The sequence below is a fragment of the Sphaerodactylus townsendi genome, linkage group LG02 (assembly GCF_021028975.2).
Source record: "Sphaerodactylus townsendi isolate TG3544 linkage group LG02, MPM_Stown_v2.3, whole genome shotgun sequence".
Lineage (NCBI taxonomy): Eukaryota > Metazoa > Chordata > Lepidosauria > Squamata > Sphaerodactylidae > Sphaerodactylus > Sphaerodactylus townsendi.
Window position 1 is genome coordinate 125067641 of NC_059426.1, and position 13706 is coordinate 125081346.

Genomic DNA, 13706 nt, shown 5'->3' on the forward strand with positions numbered 1-13706 from the left:
ATTAGGGCAGTCTCCTGATGAGACCCTGAAAGTTTTGAGACTGTGCCTTCAGAAATGTGCCCCCCACAGCCTGCAACCCCCATTGACAGCAATGCAGAAAACTCAATGAAGAACAAAGATTCTTGGGCAAATTTCTAGGATGTTCCTGCAGGGGGTGCATTTTTGGATGTATCGGCACCAAAATGTCAGGGTATCATCTGGAGATGATGGCACCCCCCAAGTTTGGTGCAGTTTAGTTCAGGGGGTCCAAAGTTATGGACCCTCAAAGGGTAGCCCCATCACCTTAGCAAAGAATGGGGGATGGGGCACCCCCTTTGAGGGTCCATAACTTTGGACCCCCTAAACCAAACTTTCAGGGTCTCATCATGAGACTGCCCTGATGATACCCCCCAGGTTTGGTGCAGTTTGGTTCAGGGGGGCCAAAGTTATGGACCCTCAAACTGTAGCCCCCATCTCCTATTAGCTCCCATTTGAAACAATGGGGGATGGGGCACCCCCTTTGGGAGTCCATAACTTTGGACTCCTTGAACCAAACCTCACCGAACTTGGGGAGTAGCATAAAGACAGTCTCCTGATGATATGCTGAAATTATCGTGCTGATGTGTCTAAAAAGGCACCGCCTGCAAGCACCAATGTCCTGGTGCAAAAAAAATTGATCATGGTGGAGTGGCCGCCCATGGGGGGGGCATCCAACTCAGGTTTTGCCCAGGGCTACAGTTTGCCCAGGGCTGCCTCATTACACCCCTGTGTGGAGGCCTATCTGGGGAATTCAGATTAGCCTGTGCACTCCAACACACGCCAGCTGGGTGACCTTGGGCTAGTCACAGTTCTTTGGAGCTCTCTCAGCCCCACCTACCTCACAGGCAGAGGTGGGATCCAACCAGTTCTCACCACTTCTCTAGAAGTGGTTACTAATTTTTTCTGAGTGCCGAGAAGGGGTTACTAAAGCAACCTCCCTGCCCAATAGGGAGGTGCGTGTATGCGGCGGCACCACTGTTTGAATCCCACCACCATTGGAACCTGTTATCAAAATTTTTGGATCCCACCACTGCTCACAGGGTGTTTGTTGTGAGGGGGAAGGACAAGGAGTTTGTAAGCCCCTTTGAGTCTCCTTACGGGAGAGAAAGGGGGGATATAAATCCAACTCTTCTTCTTCTAGCGTATATTGAAAATAACCAAATCCCAACCATCAGGAAGGCATTAAAAAGGTATGGTTGACTGCAACCAAATACAAATTGCACAAAGGTGGTAGATAAGATTTCCAGCTATCTGTGATATTAAAATGAATAGAAAATAGTAATTATTAATGTAAATTCCATGACAAAATGGTTTTCTGTCTTGTTATACTTCCTGTTTAATATTATTGTGACTAAATATAAGGAGAAACAGAATATTTCATTTACAATTTAAGGATTATTTCAATTCACTTATGTAATAATTTGTAGATATCACTTGTTTACTCAGTATCCATGCTAATATTTGCAAGTGTTGCTTACTGCATCACTCTGTAACACATGTTGGATTACTGTTTAATGTAATTTATCATTCAAATAAATTCATAATAGTTTTTTAAAACGAAATTGGATGTAGATAACAGCCATGTCAAACACAGATATCTTTCAAGTACTTGTCCTTTTTTCTACAATAGGAATAAAGACAATCAGATGCATGGGAGGAGATTTTTTAAAAAGAATATGGGGTGTACTGAAGACTCTGTGAATTTAAAAGCAAAGGAAAATGGTACGCGGTATGTGTGAGAAGTGGGGTGCTATCCTACAACATTTGAATTCATGCCAGAGCATTAAAAAAGAAGCAGGAAGGCAGGGGGGCAACAGTAAGGGGAAAAGGCAGAAGCCAATTCACAATATAGGTAGAATAGGTTGCTGATGGTCTGGGTAGGCACAGTTGGTATTTCAAAACACTATTTGTTCTTGGTAGAATGAAGTGGCAGTGCCAGTAACCTCTTATGTTCAGGTAAGTAAATGGAATTTCAAGGGTATAACTCCACTGCCATTAACCCAATAGCTCATACCACTTTGGCCCATGTCTTCTGAATGGTCTCCACTGTACTGAAAGTCTCAGCAGCTCATAGATGGTATACAGAAGTGAGGAAGCTTTTTAACACCTTTTGATTACTTGAGAAATAAATAACAGCAGAGGTGAATGGTGAGCTAAATATGACATAAATAAATGTATTACTATTTTCAAGTAAATATAAATTGGATTGTTCTTTCCCTCAAGCAGTCTCCTCCACTCTCTTACAACTTGCTCACCTTCTTCCATGATAGACACAGTGTTATGTAAAATTCAGACATGACAAAATTACTTGAATGCAGGCGCAAAGTCAGTCTAGCAAAACTTCATTCAGCATCTAGTTAATAAGCAAATTCATGTGCTTTTGACCTTGGTTACAATGCCTCTGATTTTGCTCAACTGCTTCTATAGTTTCCATAATGCTAATCAGAAAATCTAGAATGGATTTCACTGTATTGGGTTTATCTGAAGTTGCATCAATTACAATAGCAGAAAACAGTGGGAGCATGGAGAAAAGGTTTTAAAAATAGACTAGAATTCTGGTCTCTGTGGTTAAATTGAAGGAAAGACACATAAATCTGAGGACCCTTGTACAAATGTGGAGATAATTCATTAATTGTGTGAAATCCACATATTTTCCTTAAAGCAACCCTTTTTTCAAGAATGCCACATTTTTCCAGAACTAAAGCAATAATGTTTTGCTGCTAGGAAAATGTAGTAAGTGTATCCATTGTTATTGGAAGTGTCATGTGGCTGCACATGGCCACCTGTTGAATAATCCTTGTGACGTCACATAAGTGGCATTGCCATTTTTTCTGGAAAAATTCTTATCATGTGAATCTTTAAAAAGAACTTCTCAGAGCAAGCTACTAGTAAAAGTTTGCAGTTTATATCCTCAGTCAAGGACAATCAGTCACAGCAACTCCTGTCTCTCTGTTCTGGCGCTGAAATTGTACCGTCTTGAATTGTACAATGTATTTCTGTGAGAACCAAATATTGTACAACAAATGGAGAATTGTGTATTTGGGTACTCAGATAAGGGAACCTTGGTAAGTCTGTGCGTCAGCAAGAAGAAAAGAGCATTACAAGAAGGACCATAAAATTAGTTCTGAAGCTAAATAAATACTCAAAACTTGCATTCATAATTTGTATTATTATAGCACAGTCTGCTGTCCTGTAATTTGTATTACAGAACAATCAGACAAAAATGCCAAAGACACCCAAGCATAATATTAGAAAATTATTAAAGCTGGTGTCATAATTGATAAAATGTTCTCTCTTATTTACCTCTCTCAAATTCCAGAATGTGTTGCAAGTATTTTTATGCTTTTAGCTTTAATTGACTTTTCCCTTTATCCAAGAATCTTGGAGTGGTGTACATGGTTCTTCTACTCATATCACCTCACAACTGCTCTGTGAGTTAGGTTAGGCTAAGAGAGGGTGACTAATTGAAAGTCACCTGGATGGATTCATAGAGGAGCAAATATTCAAACATGGGTCTTTCCAGTCTAGCTCAATACTATAAACGCAATCCACACTAGCTGTCCATTTGAATCCTGCCATTTGTTTTCATTGGCTTTGTTGTGGTTTATTATATAATATTTTGTTGTATTTTATATATTAGACATTTCCTCAATATACAAGTATAATTCCTCTTTAATGGTAAACTGGGTTTCCCTTTGCTGATGACACAAGCAGGGAACACAGGCCAACAGGTGTCTCTATCTAGTGGAGGGATTTCTCAGCTTTGCAGAAGAAATAAGGCTTAGTAAATCAATCAAGGATGAAAAGGGTCTCGTAAGAACTAGATGGGCTCCTGAACCATGGAATACTGAGAGAATATGTAAGAAGAGTATATAGAGGAGAAGGGGGGGGAGGCAAGAATTGGTCCTGATCTAGCCCTGTGGAAAAATGGCTCTTTCCCCCCCTCCCTTTTGCCCCCCTTCTCTTCCTTTCCAATCAGGTATCATAGATTTGGAGGACTTAAAAGATGCCAGAGGGACATCAGGAAGAGCTACCTGATCTAGGGGGAGAAGATATCTTGACCCAGCCTGACCAGGTCAAAGGAGGGTGGGGTCTGGGATCTGATAAATTGCTGGGAGTAGAGGGGTGCGACCTCTTCTCTTTCTCCTTCTGCTGAGGAGCAGACCTCTTGCCTGAACTGTGAAGGCAGCAGCCATTTTTTGGACCATAGGCTCACCTAGAGAACTCACTTAGCCTGCCAGGTAATGAGAACTCTTTGAGAATTGCCACCTTCTAAGCTTTACATGCCTACCCTATTTTCAACAACTGCTAGGGTCTGTTTAGGGAGAGGGAAAGCGGATTTGCATTTACATCTCCTTTGTTTTGGAAACTCTTGCTCAATCTGGTGCAGTGCTAAAATATTTTAATTTTAATAAATAGTTTTAAAACCTTAGATGTGGAGAACAGTTCTCTGTCCCACGAATGCCCCACTGTCTTGGATGTGCTATCTAACTAGGAGGGGAGAGCGAGCCAGCAGCTTTTCCTCCGGGACCTCCAATCTACCCTGTGGAACCCAGGAGAGGGGAACCAAGGGAAACTGAGGGAGAAGCCTCACAGTTGGAGAGGAAGCGGGTTACCCAGAGAGAAAGCAAGCCCTCCCCAGGAAAAGTTGGCTACCCCGGGAGAGGCTTGGGGAGCAGAATAGGGCCTGCCAGGCAAAGCAAGCCCATTCTGCCACAAGCCCCATCAAAGTTTAGAATGGGAACTATTTAGGACGGAGTAGGGTTTTCTTCCAAGTTATCTCTTGAGAGATTCTTTTTTGCAGGCCTCCAACTGCAGGCCCCCAACTGCTCATGGTATCGACCAGGTGTCATTTCACCTGGGTTAATCAGGAGTCCCAAAATGTCCCCGTTTTCTTTTCTGTACATGTACTGATTGCTTGGAGCGCATAGCTAGGGAGATGTGCACTTTGGGCCGAATGTTAGTGGGCATATCGGGGGGGGGGGCAGGACGTGAGTCTCTTGTTTCCCACCAAAATATGAAAATGTGAGTGGTAATGTGATGTGATGCTGTGCCCCATTGTTTTTTTGCTGCTGCTTGCCATGCTGAAACCTGAGGGAATGTTTTGGGAAGGGTGGGCTGCAATGATTGGTGGCTCAGCAGAGTTGAAAACTGACATGACGTCAGGTGTGGAGATCAGGTGGCTGGACAGGAAAAATAAACCAGTTCTGCTCCCATGGTGTTTGCACAGTAGCAAATTCAACCCAGGATTTTTGAAAAGAATCGCCAAACTGGCGATTTTTGAAAATCCCAGGATGAAGGAAATATCGTGGAGCAAACCCACTTTAGGACCAGAAACTGTGCAAACCTCTTGGCCAAACTGGGATATTTCTCTTGCTCAACCTGGGATATTTGGACTGTGCAGAAATGATTCCAGAGAATCACAGTGTGGAGAAAGTGGCTGGATGGGGGAGGCGGGATGCCCTGGGCACGCGCCGGTGTGTGGGTGTGGCGGGGGCGTTCCACAGCGTGACAGGGCACAGGGTGCATGCATGCCCCGAGCACGATTCCCCCTTGCTCTGCCCCTGTGTGGAGAGCAGGTGAGTATCAGTTCAACGGTGGGGGCTGGGGAATAGAGGAGAAATCAGCCTACTCAAGCTTTAGAGAGCTTATAGAAGCCATAGGGAGAGATTTGGGGGTGGGATTTTCAAACCGTCCTTCCACCTCCAGTGCAGGCCCCCAGCTAGCAGTAATCAAATAAATAAAGTTTCTGCTAGTTGGATACCAAACTCTCACTAGTTAATTTTAAACCTGGCATTGGAAGGGTTTAGAAGTAAGTATGCTAAGTATGCAAAAAATCCATCTCCTCATTTTTCGGAGGAGACTGACATTTAAGTCAGCCTTAACATTTCTATGCAGTGCTGTAGTTAAAAAATTATAATAACATGGGCAGTGGCCCCAGTCTTAAATCTGATTTTATGCAACTGCAGAAGATTTATTTGGGAAGTATGGCATTAAAGTGGGCAGGCAAAAATTAAATCTTTATCTGTCTAGTTACTGTAATGGGAACAGAGGAACTCTCTGGAAAGATAATCATACAACTGTCAAGTTCTAGGTAAAGTTGCTTATTTTATCCAGTCTTAAAAGCCAAAGTGAAGCAATTATAGCAAGACAGCTGCAGGAAAATGACTGCTAAGTTTTCAAACTGGCTCTTCCAACTGAATGCTAATGTTTAAATAAATGAACAAATGGAGGTGTTAATAATTCATGCCATTCCACTTCTTGAATTGCTGAAAGAGCGGAATATATGGGGTGAAATGATGAGGGCTTTAGGACCCATGAGAGTCTCCCAAGACAGGAGGTGGGAATTCTTCTATAAGCCAGCAAGAGTCCTAGTATTAACATCAGAGCTTTTGCAGAGCCTTAGAGAGGAGGAATGACACAGGGAAGAGGGTCAGCATAGACAGCAAGCAGAGTCATGGATTTCTGTACACAGCTGGCCATCTGCCTTCAGCTGGTGCTCTGGACCACCCCATTAGGTAAGACTTTTTGTGGTGGAGCCCTGTGCCTTCATCTTTAATTCCTTTGTCATTCTATTTTACTTTTTTAAAGTTTATTTTAAATAAATGCTTAAATGGAGGAAATAATTATGAGGTGGCTATTTCACAGGACCATTGAACGCTGCGCTTATCACCATTAAACAGATTTGTTCAAGGACGTTATGCGAGGTGCTTTTGTTTTGGAAGACAAAGGCTGAGTTATGGGTTTTGAAGGCTGCACAAAGATTTTGCAAGTGTGTGGTGATTCAGACATGAAATGAATTGCTGTTTCTTGAACTAATGCTGATAATGTTCATCTCTTGTTTCGGCTTTTTCTGGAGCGAACTGAGAGATTGACTTGGATAGACAATGTATGTCTGCTGAATGCTTTTTAGGGCGAGGGAGAAATTTAAGTAAAAGGGAGATACCTCAGAAAGCAAGAAAACAAGAGGGAACATGTGTGGATGGGAAAGAGGGGAGAGAGATGAGGGAGCTGGCAGGAAGGGGTGTGACAGCTATCCAGGGAATCCAAGGAGTGGTGAATAAGATGAGTTGCAAACTGAGGCTTCTGTCACCGATGTCAGCTTTACTTTTGGACCAGTGTGAAATGGATGAAATCAGGGTAGTTGGGAAGCTACAGAGGAGGGAAGCAGAACTGGATGCGTAAAAAGATTTTGAAATACTCTTGATTTGATGGATGGCAGAAGAGGGAATGTATTATTTTATTTGTTCAATTTTTATTTTGTGTTTCAGCCAAACAGGCTCGCAAAGCTGCCAACAATCCAGTTTAAAAACGCATAATAAACTACAATCTAATAATAGTACAATAATAGAGTTTATCTGTATTTTGAATATGTAGCTGCAGCTGCTTTTAAGACTGCTCAGGTACTAAAACAGCCTGAGATTTGATGGATTACAGAAGACCGTAAGTCCCTGAGGGCAGGGGAACTCTATACTTTTTCCAGTGCATAGCTTGGTTAAGTGGGGAAAAAAGCATTGGTATACTGATAACAATGAAACTGACAGCAAACTCTAGTCTTTTTTGTTAGAAATAAAGTCTTTATTAATACCATTTTGATTACTTTTTTCTCACCTCACTTCTGATTTGCTGTTTTGCCAGTGTGACATTCTGACATTTAGTGTTGTTTATCAAAGACAGAGGATGTTTTAAAAATTATTTATTAGTTTGGTGGTAGGAGGTCTCTGATATCCGTTTACACTTTCGGAAATCCATCTGTTTGTTTGTTCTGCTTTATAAACTGCTTCAAGCAAGCCATCCTTTCTTTCCATAAGGGAATTTCATTTTTAAAATCAGTGTCCACTATCTTGCATAGTTACTTATGAGATTTTGGACCTTGCCATTTTAAAGTGGCAACAGGGCTACTTCATCCTTTAATGCTGTCACAGAATTGTGTAGAACTCTGTGCCTTCCCAGCTGCCTTCCTAATTAAAATCTGTCAATTGTTATTCGATAGTACAGAATTTTCAGTTTTTGTGCAATGGTCCTGGATTACCTGTTGGTTTAATCTATAGTTTAAATAGCACCAAGCAGAGAAAGTAAAACGAAATGTGTTTTTCTGAGGAATATTTAAAGAGAGAAGTATTCTGTCTCTAATCTTCTTGCAAAGCTACCCTCATTCATCCAAGGGGAAAACAGTCTTTAAAAATGCTTAACTAAGGTCATGTGCATTCCGTGTGTGTAAAGTGTTGTCAAATTGCAGCCAATCTATGGCGATCCTAGCAAAGGGCTTAGAAAGGTGGCAAGCCTTGGTGGTCTCCTTTCCAATTACCAACCATACTTATGTTACAAGTTCTGAAAATATCAGGCTATACTATGCTGCCTTTCCTTGTATATTCAATATAACAACAGCATAAAAAGAACAGAAGTTGCTACTGGGTATAGAATTCTACACCCTGAGAATCAGAGTGCATATTATCCTATTGTTTTTACAGCAAGTCTCTAGCTTTCTTGTGGCATAGAAGCTAGTCTTGAAACTGGAGCCAATTCCTGGCGAAATGGATATGGAGGAAATTTCTTATGCTATGTACACTTTCACCCCTGTGACCTGAAACTTCCCATATCTCTAGAGGTGATGCTTTCATAAGGAGGGTATGTGTGTGTGTTTACACTTGGTCCTGTCTACCTCTGTGCTAAAACCCCAACTATGGATTGTTAAGAACAGTTATAAGCCTCCCTGGTAAACCTACCCCACAAACTGACGTAAACCATAGTCCATGAAGTTTTAATGGAACTTCACAATGTTCACCTGTGAAGTTCAGGGTTTTAAATGCTATTTAAACAGAGGTAGTGTGCTGTGTTATCTGACCAGAGCTGTCTCTACCACTACCTGTCACTGACAGACTGAACATGTGACCTTCTAAATCAGTTATTTATATTGGATATCAGGAAAACAGTATTTAAAAACTAGTAACTTTTATTCACTAGCAGGGATAGGGGAAATATGGATGCTAAGTAAAAGGCTTAAAATATTTACAGGAAATATGCAGCTTTTGTTGGGTAAAGGTATAATGTTTTAGTTGTTAATTTCTGGATGTAGAGAACAGTTATAGCCAAGCTTTTCTTGTTGAAGTGAATATTGGCTATCCCTCAACTTCAGGAGTCTCATAGTACTAATGTGATCTCCTCAGAGAAACTGCAAATTGTCAACCAGTTTGCTTCCAAAATTGGGTCCTGAGACAGCTGTAGTGTCTCCCCAAAGCATTCCCTAAAGTACCTTGATTCCTCCCAAAAGTCAGACTCTGAGACCTAAATACTCTCCTGAAATAGGTTCTCTTACACCTAACACTCTCAAATCTTATCTCTAGGCATTCACTGTTTTTGCCTAATTACACTCAAGACGGAGACAGGATCCTCCCAGCTTCACTCTCTGAAGTCTCAGACCTGCCTGATCTGAGCCGACAGTGTAATCGTTTTTCCTTTGTTCAGCCCAGCTTCACTCTCTGAAGTCTCAGACCTGCCTGATCTGAGCCGACAGTGTAATCGTTTTTCCTTTGTTCAGCCGTACATGACTCCAGTTGACTATTAGTTGCTATGTGCTTAAACAAAACAGGTGTATAGGAGATTAATAAATGATAGGAGTGGGACCCTTGCCATCAGTCACAGCCCACTTACTGTTCCACCCGCAGGAGATCACCACTGCCATTCTTCTTGCCTAGTGCGAGAGAATGTACCCCACTCCTTGTTGTACCCCAGCATCTGATTGTAATGGAAATAAAATGAATGATTTGTAGAAATGCTAAGCTTATGAAGGAGTGTTTCATGAGTTACATTGTCAAAGGTGTCCTCACTTGAATGGCCCAGCCCAGCCCGATCTCATCAGATCTTGGTGGTTCAGTAGGGTGAGCCCTGGTTAGTCCTTGAATGGGAGACTGCCAAGCAAGGCCAGGCTTGCTATGCTGATGCAGGGAAATGTAAATTATCTCTAAATGTCTGTTGTCTTGAAAATCCTTCAGGGTCTCCATAGGTTGGCTGAGACTTGGTGCTTAAACATACTACCACCAGTTTGTCAAAAGCCTTTAGGAAGTCCAAGTATATAATGTCTACCAAATCACCCTTATCCACATGCTTATTAACCTGCTCAAGTAACTTCAAGTAATTGATGCAGCAGGACTTCCTTTTGCAGAAACCATTCTGATTATTTCTTAGCAAGCTTTTTTTCTTCAGGGTGCTTAATCATTCTCCCTTTAATAACATTTTCTACTAATTTATCTTGAACAAAAAGCAGGTTAAATGGCCTGTAATTTCCTGGATCCCCCCTGAAACCCTTTTTAAAAACTTGTGTGACATTTGCTACCTTTGTGGGGTACAGCTCAAAATATGATTTTAGAGACAAGTCATTCAATACAGGCATTCATCAAACTGTTTTCAGATCATGGGTTGACAGACACTAACTAAACATCGTTATCAGCCTGCTCTGCATCAGAACCATCAACTAACTATTTTAATCATGCCATCATTTCACAAAGACTCTACATGGTCCCTCTCCTAAAGCAAAATAGGCTATAAAATACTAGAAACCAAGAAAGACAATGACTGGCATTGCTGTTCTGAAAAATGGGGTCTGCTATTTTCCATTTGTATTGCAACAAACTCAGTGAAATAAGCCCCTATAGCATAACTTTCAGTAGTGATTGCTACTGGGTCATTGTGTCCTCAAAGATAATGCAAACTGTTTCTTATCTGGTGCACTAAAATAATATTCATAGAGTCTCAAGAACATCTGTTTGTAACAGACATCAACTCAGTGACTGAGTATCGGAGAATTGATTGTTCTTTTTCATGGTCTCTATGTAATTCAAGCAATCACATTGTAGATTATGTTTCAAGAGTCATCCGGTTCATTCTTTCATTCTTTCTTACTTTGTGCAGTGAAACCTATGAGACTTGAGAGCAAGATGACTTATACTTATTATAAGACCTGTTACTGCTATACATTCTTTGGCTTCACCCCCACTGTAAAAGGTAGAAACTACCTATCTGTCTTTCTCTGACTACTTGCTTGCTTCAGGAAATATTTGGGCCAGAAAGAAGAATAAAAATGTTAAAGGCAGACCATACATGAGTACTTATAAACTTTTTCTGCACAAGTCTTTTAAAACATTTCTGGCAGTTTAATAAATTAGTTCTTCCAAGGCTGTCCACCCTTATTTCCCCCCATTTGTGCTGGAAATATTTCATTTTCCTATTAACCCATCCTTTCTGAAAATCCTTTTACGATGTTTCTTTTCACTGAAATGTTTCCAAGCTGGTTTCCTTACAGTGCGGGTCAGAATTACAATGTTTTAAATTGCCTGCTAAAAAGCCTGGCTGATTTCCATGTATCTGTGCCAAGCTCAGCTCCACCCCCCACCCCCCCCTTTCCTGGTCCATCATTTTGTTTTGCATCTCTCTTGGTGCCTGATCTGCCATTTTTATCATGCCTCACTTCATTACTTCCCCCCTTGCCTCTGTGCCATCACTCAGCCTGTCCCTCAGTACCTGGTCTACCTTTTTTTTAGTGGCCATCGCCTCAGTCTTTTTCCCCTCACCTATTTTTTTTAACAGAAACAGAAAGCCTTTATTGGCATGTTAAAAGAACACCGCAGCTACAAAACAAACCAATACAGCAAAACACATCCATCCCCTCACCTTTTGATTTTTGTGCATTTTATATTTGGGGGCTGTTTTTGCAGATCAATGAACTGACAAACTAAAAAATCAATGAATTGATGGATCATCAGCATCGTTGCAATGAACAACCCATTTTTTTAAAAAAAATTATATGGCCATGAAATGTTTGGAGGAAATGAGTGCAGATGAATGTTGTAGTAAAGGGTTTTTTTTTCCCAAAAATGTTCTTGAGAGGTTTTTAACAACTTGTGTGGAAAAGGCCATAGTCTACATGAACCTAAAATCTGTGTAACTCTGTTAAATTTTATCCCTTCCTTTCTTCAAGAATTTCAGAGTTTCTTCTAGGCTCATCAGCTCTAGATTGGGAAATATCTGGAGATTTGTGAGGTGGAGTTTGAGGAGGGTGGGATTTGGTAGGGATGCCATAGAGTCCATTTTCCAAAGCGGCCATTTTCTCCAGGTGAACTGATCTCTGTTGCCTGAATGTTGGCAACCCTAGTTTCTTCCTTTTATCCTTACCAGAACCTCATGAGGTGCATAGGCTGAGAGACTGTTTAAGCCAAGATCACACAGTGAATTTTGATGGCTGAGTTATGGTTAAGAGTACCGTGGTGTAGTGAAAGACCTCCCAGTATCCTACGTTGGGAGGAAATGGGGCAGAAAAAGGAATACATGTTGGCTTTGCATAAAAACCAGAAGCAATAAGGCAGGACCCACCCCACACTTTCCCTCAGGGGTTGCCAGCAGTTGCAGTGTAATCTAAGCACTAGTTTAGTGATTGGGTTCACGAGGACAAGTTTTTCAAGGATTTAAGGATGTGCAGCTGCTCTGTCTGTGACAGCTTTGGAATAGACAACAATGCCTTGTGTGAATCAACCCCAATTCAAGGGTTAGGAAAAGAAAATAAATTGAGCAGGAAAAAGAGTATAGATTCTGACCTGTTAAAGATCATCATCTGCAAGTTCCTTTTGGTCACACTTTGAGATTCTTTATGGGTATTTTTGTCAAGCGGCAACTGTGAAATAGCAATGATTTCTGTACTACATGCTGTAACTTAAACAAGAAAAGAATCTAGTTTATTTTTGTTTCTATTTAATATATTTGTTTTATCAGACAGGCATACATAACTGGAACACTTGGGCTTATGATTCACCCCCTATGATTGAACTTTATTTCCTCCAGTGGAGATGTTTTGAAAGAACTTTCCTATGCTTTATCTCCTTCCAGAGGAGAGGCCAGCTAGATAGACTACTATTGCGGAATTGTGATAGGTCCTACCGGGCCCTGGTCTCTTTGGACATTCTTGTAAGTACATGAAGCTATTCCCCACTACCACCACCTTTCTTTAATGTTTCTCATGCTGTTGCAGGCAGGAGTACATGGGAACTGAGATCCTGCACCATTCTGGGGGCTTAGAAGACTGTTATTTATGCATACCAAAAGGTTGGATTGCTACCTTAAGGATAGCTGGATTCCTGTCCAGTAGCACCTTGGAGACCAACACAATTTCTTGCAGTATGAGCTTTTCTGAGATTGAAAGCTCCCTTCATCAAATTCAAGTAGGAAAGAAGATCCATGAGTCTTTGCACCCCAGTGTGAAGGTGGGAGGTGTGCTGCAAAGAAAGGAGTTAGGGTGCAGAAGTAAAATGCAGAATATAATTTGTTTATTAAAGCAGGGGAGAAATGCTTAGGGTAAAAAAATTACTATCTATCTAGGGCCGTTTCCGCATGGGCCAAAAACGGCGGCCTGGGGGCGGTAAAAACGCCGCCCCCAGGCCGCCGTTTGCACAGGCGGCGCTGCTGAAACGCAGCAGCGCCGACCTGGCTGCCCTTCCCCTCCCTCAGGGCGGCGTCAGGCCGCCCTAAAAAACAACCCTTTAAAGGGTTGTTTTTGAGGGGACAGCGTCTTCCCGGCGGCGCGGTGCAAACAGCACCGCCGGGAACACGCTGTTTCCCCTTCCCTCTCCCACTTCCCTCGTCCCTGTCGTCGTCCTGCTGGCCTCCTAAGTCCCTCCCTCGCTGTCCTCCGACCCCTGGAG

General features: G+C 41.8%; 1 protein-coding gene across 2 annotated transcripts in view; it reads left to right on the forward strand.

The window, feature by feature from the left end:
- The first annotated feature begins 6420 nt into the window (after positions 1–6420).
- LTK (leukocyte receptor tyrosine kinase) overlaps positions 6421–13706 on the forward strand; it is a 145527-nt gene continuing 138241 nt past the window's right edge. For both annotated transcript variants that reach the window (XM_048484174.1, XM_048484175.1), the window contains exon 1: positions 6421–6536. In XM_048484174.1, coding sequence (XP_048340131.1) covers positions 6476–6536 — 61 coding nt within the window. In that variant the 5' untranslated portion in view covers positions 6421–6475. The remainder of the gene's footprint in view (positions 6537–13706) is intronic.